The sequence below is a fragment of the Musa acuminata genome, chromosome BXJ2-9, assembly GCF_036884655.1.
Source record: "Musa acuminata AAA Group cultivar baxijiao chromosome BXJ2-9, Cavendish_Baxijiao_AAA, whole genome shotgun sequence".
NCBI classification, from domain to species: Eukaryota; Viridiplantae; Streptophyta; class Magnoliopsida; order Zingiberales; family Musaceae; genus Musa; species Musa acuminata.
In genome coordinates this window covers 4,312,926-4,318,925 of record NC_088346.1, presented here as the reverse complement: position 1 = coordinate 4,318,925, position 6,000 = coordinate 4,312,926, and the positions used below count along the sequence as shown (strand labels likewise).

The window sequence follows — 6,000 nt, the reverse complement described above, 5'->3', positions numbered from 1 at the left end:
TCCACCTCCTCCTCGTTGTCGCGAATGGGAGAAAGACGTTTTGGTCACATGCTCCCCACGCCCAAGCCACTCCAGAGCTGTAGCTATCGTGACAGCTCGGGGATAGCTAATGACCCACAAAGTCCAGGGAAAAGAATGGAGAGGATCAGGTGCATCATATGAACCACACACACACACACACACTCTCTCTCTCTCTCTCTCTCTCTCTCTCTCTCTCTGCAGGTTGGTTGAGTTGTTGAGGAGGCAAATCGGGGATGCATGAATTACAGCTTGTGACCGCCGGCCGGTCTCACCACCGAGTTGCTGTTCCCATCTCCATTGATTGCTTGGTTCCTTTCGATGGTTTCGCTTCAAGCACTGGGAGAGAACAAATGTGTCCTTTCTTGTACGAGGCATTTACGCGAACAGGTCACGGGCAGTGAAGGAGGGATAGGTAACTCGTTCTTGTCGTGACTTGGATCGTGTTTAACTACGAGGATCATGACTTACGTCGGGATACAGTCGCGGTTAAGAAACAGTACAGAGTTAAGACTTAAAGAGTCCACCGTGGCCAAGATTGGGTCGGGTCGGGTCCGGGTCCGGTTTAAGGTTGATTGGGTTGGGCTGGGTTTTGTTTGAGTCTGGTCAGATTCAAATTAACATGGGCTTGGGTCAGTTTCTTAATCTCTCACGTGCAAAGCAGGTGGAGTGATTTGGTTCAGTTTCCGAACTGTCTTCTTCCAACGCGATCGAGGCCGTCCATCCACCGATGCATATCTCTTGGGCCGTCGTTTGGGCCGATACGATACCGGTTCCGATTGGTGCGGGCACGGCGGTGTTCTCGGCTTGAGAGTGAAGGCAACGGACGAGCGGAAGAGAACCCGAGAAGTAATGGCGACGGCGGCGGACGGCCGTCTTCAGGGCGCTAGGAGCGCCAACACCAGTAGCTTCTCGCGAGCCCGGTCGTCGCCCTCGGCGGTGCTGCCCTCGCCTCCGAACCCTGGCGTCAAACTCGGCCCTAATGGCGCCACCTTTGTCTCATCTGGAATCCCAGACCTCGATAGTGCTGTCCCCTCGCTCTCTCTCGTCTACGTCGCCTCGATGTCTCACGACAGTGTTAGGGTTTCTCCTAACGCTCGTGTACTGCTGTTGCAGGAATCCTTGGGGGCGGGTTCCTTTTGGGATCGTTGGTGATGGTGATGGAGGACGCTGACGCGCCCCACCATCTCCTCCTCCTTCGGAACTTCATGTCCCAGGGCGTTGTCCATCGGCAGCCCGTCCTCTTCGCCAGCCCTCTGAGGGACCCGAGGGCGTTTCTTGGCACGTTGCCTTCGCCTGTCTCCTCGTCCAAGGAGCACAGGCAACGAGACACCCTTGTCGACCACAATCAGCAAGATCAGGTACCTCTCCCTCTGCATTTCAATATCTGCTTTTTATCTTTTATTCAATCTTCAAGTAGTATGTATGGTCGATGGGGTGCAGGAGAAGGGTTTGCGCATAGCATGGCAGTATAAGAAGTATTTCGGGGACCAGCAGTCTTCTCAGAATCATAACAGAGGTTGGTCACCCGAAGAAAGACATATTTTTTATTGGATAAGATAGTTTGCTAAGACTAAAATGATAATAAATTGTATCTGCAGATGTTAAGCAGGAATTCAGCAATGACTTTGATCTGCGAAAGGCCCTTGAAAGACAGCATGTCCAGTATATTGAAAGCATGAGTATTCAAGATATTCCACATCTAACCATACTCCGTGATCGATGTTCAAACTTTTTATCTGGACTTCCACGGTATGACCCATTCTTCCAGTTCATATACCACATAGAAATAAGAATTTTATACATGAATGTGCTGTTGGTGATGTTACACTTTCTAGTCATGATTAGATGAATATCAGTTGCCTGTTCTCATGGTAGATCTCTTTTGCGCTCAACAGCATTCTTTTTCTTGTCTGATGACACATCCAACAGATCAAAATTTATCATTTTATTTGGATCATTCTTGTTAAATGAAAACAATGTTTACTTTTCTATGATGGTGATGAAGAAAATAAAGACTTTGAAACAGATTCCCACTTGTTCATACATGCTTTTCTTGAGATTCTCCATCTTAGAGGTGTTACTTCTTTTGCTTCTTGGCGTGGGCTAAACAAGTTAATCATCAGTTTCCCTACTGAAGTGATGTTTCATGTCAAATAAGATAAACCAGGTGATTCTTTATGTATGTTTTAGTAGACAATTAATCCAAGTTTAATTATGGATGCTAGTGATATAAGTTAAGTTTTTGACAACTAGATCCAATTCCAATATTTGGCTTAAAGGGTTTTGTGATGCACTCTTTTGAAAGGAATTAACAATTAAGTGTTCATTGAGAAAATAGTATTATGGTAATCAATGTTTTGTTAAATTACTATCGATGGATAACAAGTGCCTAGAATATGCATGAATAATGAAAGATTGAATGATAATTTTAGAGTAACAAATTATGACTATTAATTGTTCCCAGAAAGGCAATTTAACTTTAAGTTGATGCATGCCTAGATGTCAGGCTTATTAAGTTACTTCTTGAACCAAAAGCATAATGACAAATTTCTATGCCTTCCATACTTGCCCTGCTGGCTGGAAATAGGGACTACTGTTTTCGTAGATTTGACAAATCATTTGTTTTGCATCTAGGTCTGATGGTGGCAACTTAAGTGCTGGTCGTATTGCTATTCAGTCATTGTGTGCTCCACAATGTGGTTACGCTGAAATGGTGTGCATAATTGCTTACGCTGAACCAAAAGATTCAATTTCCGGTTACTTTGTAGAATATAAGTATCATTTTGTCCTTTTGATATTTTTTTTCCAAACTAATTTGTCTTTTAGATGTGTTAGTTTGACAAAAAAATGTATTTTTTTTCTAATTATATTGACATGCAATTGTAGGACTGGGACTTGGTTGCCTTTATCAGGTTTCTGAGATCAATTATTCGTTCTTCAAATGTAGTTGCTGTGGTAACGTTTCCCACTTCATTTCTTTTGCCTGCATTTCTGAAGAGATGGCAGCACCTGGCAGATACATTGTTGTCTGTCAGAGCAATTCCAGGCATGTTTAAGTGCTTCGCTTTTTTGATGCCCTCAATTGTTTGGATCGCCTGGTCTTATTTCCAATCTTTTTCCTTTTTGCACATCAGATGAAGATAAGGATATGGCTAAACTCCTTACAGGATACCAAGATATGTTAGGGCTTTTACATGTGCACAAGGTTGCTCAGAACAATAGCCAGGTAAAAGAAAATTGCATGCTCTTTTTTCCTATCAGTGTCTGTATTTTAGTTTGTGGCTGACTAATGAACTCCACCAGATTCTGACAAGAAAATGGAGCCTTAAGTTGCTTATATTCTCTTTTCATTATTTGAAGTGCTGTTCCCGTGTTGTTATAATTAGATAGAAATCTGTAACTTGTGGCACATGGCTCCTCTCCTCTTTTTTATTCTTTTTTGCTGTAGGATAAAAACTTTGCAAAAGAAAATGGTCTTTGACTGCTTGACTGAAGCTAAGGAAAAACTGGATTTTATTTTTCTTTGAAGCATCGTGAAAGTTAAGGACTTTTAAATGGAGGTGTTCTAGGGACTATTTGCTGGCCAACAACTCTTAGGACATATACACATATTTTTACAGGGACGTAATTTACATCTGTTTAACATTACAAGCACTATTAGTTAAAAATTTTGACCCTTTTTCAGTGATATTACCCTCTGAGATATTCACAGAATTGGCCATTTTCTGAGACAGAGTTTGACTTATACATCATCAGTAACTTCTTACATTGTTGGAACTTGAATAAACTAGATTAGTTTAGCTAAACCAAACACCGGTCCTGAAACTTCTACTTACCTCAGATGCTTACTTGAGATATTCATTCTGGACTTAAGATTGATCTGTATTGGTTACTGGGATACTCAGGTTGCAGTGAGAAATTTTAGTTGCTCCCGGTAGTGGGGTAGAATGGAAGGCTTAAAGGCCTTGAGGAGCACAGGTAGTGAGATGGAACGGAAGGAGGTTAGAAAGAGGGAGAAAGAAGGGAAAAATATTTTTTATAAACTGGAAAGTCTTCGAAGACTCATCAACAAATACTGGAATATCTCAAGTAACGAGACATTTAGGTGGAGAGTATTAACAATAGATAGTGGTTGAGTGGAAGTGATGCCGAGACAATATAAGTGTAGCCAAGATGGGGAGAGTGGATGTCCATGCAGGAGGAGGTAGTGGCAAGGTGGAGAGTGTAAGTCAGCACAGTCAGGGGATGCCCATATGGTTGGAAATGGATTAAATCATTGAGATTTCAGACTAAATTACCAGGGATAGTGGCTTCTGCCAACAGCAAAGTACTAAGGGTTGCATGCTGACCATATTTGACATTGTAGCCTTCAGCTGATTCAGCTTCAGCTTATACAAGGTCAGATAGTGCTGTATCAGTTTTTATATAACTGTTCCTTCTGATCCTAGCAAATGCCTGTGAAAACCAATTTGCAATATCCATTTCATTCAGACCCTTTAACATGACACTTGAAAAATCTGCCGGCACTTGGCTGTGTCTTCTCCCCTGTCCCATCTTTTACATTAAACATTTCATGATTCTAGTTGTATACCCATATAATCACATTAGGACTCCCATGCAGGTAGCTCATTTCCCCATTATTTTCTCCCTTATGACACTTGTATTGTGTGCATCACATCAGTTTTTTACATTTGTGCGCTAGCTCTGGATAGTTCATGATGAATAATATTAGTGTTACATGTTCTAATTTTGAACAATTCATTCCTAGTAGTTCCACTGTGTTATGCATATTATTGTTTTCTTTCTTTTAAACTAAACCTCCACCTGCTGTGTAATTTAAGGGTCATGTTCATTAAAGTTATTACTTTGTTCTAATTTCCATGGTCAACTTTTGTGTTGGTTATGTTCCCTCGAGTCATTATTTTGTTATTATTTCTTTGTAATATATGCCTAGAGGGATTTGAATGCCCTTGATCTTATGTTGCAACCACTAAAATGCATCTCCGGTGCCAACCAAACTGATAGGTATTAAGGGAAGTTCTTTTGTAAAAGTTTTGTTAATTCCTATTTGGAGCTTTATCCAGCGTGAGTTCTGCTTCAAGGTCAATCTAACATTGATCATTTTTTTTGTTACATCCTGGTAATCGGTGTAATCGGGTTTGACGTAGAACATCATTAGCATCAGCATGTGGTAGTGAGATTTGCTAACTTTTCTTCTGTCACACTTCTAAAACAAATATTCAAGTGATGAATTTGTTTATTCATCTTTTCTTCCAACTTTTTTTTTATATGCAAACAGGTTCCAACGGTACTAGAGGCATCTACATTCTCATTAAAGCTTCAGAAGCGGAGATCTCTGGTCTTGGAACGTCTAAATCAAGCTCCTGTAGAGGCTTCAAGCGGCACTTCATATTCAACATCTGGCACTTGTTCTGGGCCATCAAAAGGTTCATCTCTTGATTTCTAGTAAGTCTTTAACTTGAAAACATGATGGATGATGGATTTCCACAATCGACCCATCTCCGATTTCCAAAGCTGTTGGTCTCACAAGGCTTCTTCATGAGTTGCAATCATAGTTTGCATGCAATGGAGTTGGGCACCAAGATTTTCCCTCCCTTGTTCATTGTTAGTTTAAGCATCTGTGCAGCACGACGGATCTGATGGGTCTCCCAACAAACAAGTAAAACGTAGAAGACAGACAGTAGAGGGGTCCTCAGTGTTCTCCAATATAAATTTTTGTACTTCAAAAGACTTTCTCATGTGCACATTTTAGCATGGTTGATTTAGGTTATCACTGTTCATTATGGCTGGAATAGCCAGTTTTTTTTTTGTCTTTATTTACCATTGGAAGATGTTCTGGTTATTGCTTACTTTAGATGTCCGATGAACTTTGTGGATGATCCTTAAACAACCCATCTCTCGTTCTTTTATTTCTTTTATCTCTTTTGATTCAATTAGGTTTCGATAAAAGGTGGGTAT

At 41.0% G+C, this 6,000-nt stretch overlaps 1 protein-coding gene across 1 annotated transcript; it reads left to right on the top strand.

The window, feature by feature from the left end:
• Positions 1-224: 224 nt before the first annotated feature.
• Positions 225-5,951, top strand: LOC135622663 (elongator complex protein 4-like). The gene is made up of 8 exons (XM_065124691.1): positions 225-1,042; positions 1,135-1,379; positions 1,462-1,537; positions 1,620-1,770; positions 2,656-2,734; positions 2,908-3,067; positions 3,156-3,247; positions 5,321-5,951. The coding sequence occupies exons 1-8, from the start codon at positions 871-873 to the stop codon at positions 5,486-5,488; spliced, it is 1,143 nt and encodes a 380-aa protein (XP_064980763.1). The 5' UTR covers positions 225-870; the 3' UTR covers positions 5,489-5,951.
• The last annotated feature ends 49 nt before the right edge of the window (positions 5,952-6,000 follow it).

What these genes read in the sequence shown, in the direction of transcription:
- LOC135622663 (XM_065124691.1), top strand. Translation starts at nt 871, where the DNA reads ATGGCGACGGCGGCGGACGGCCGTCTTCAGGGCGCTAGGAGCGCCAAC. An exon ending in TGGAATCCCAGACCTCGATA is followed by an intron (nt 1,043 to 1,134) that starts GTGCTGTCCCCT and finishes CTGCTGTTGCAG; the next exon opens with GAATCCTTGGGGGCGGGTTC. An exon ending in AATGTGGTTACGCTGAAATG is followed by an intron (nt 2,735 to 2,907) that starts GTGTGCATAATT and finishes ATGCAATTGTAG; the next exon opens with GACTGGGACTTGGTTGCCTT.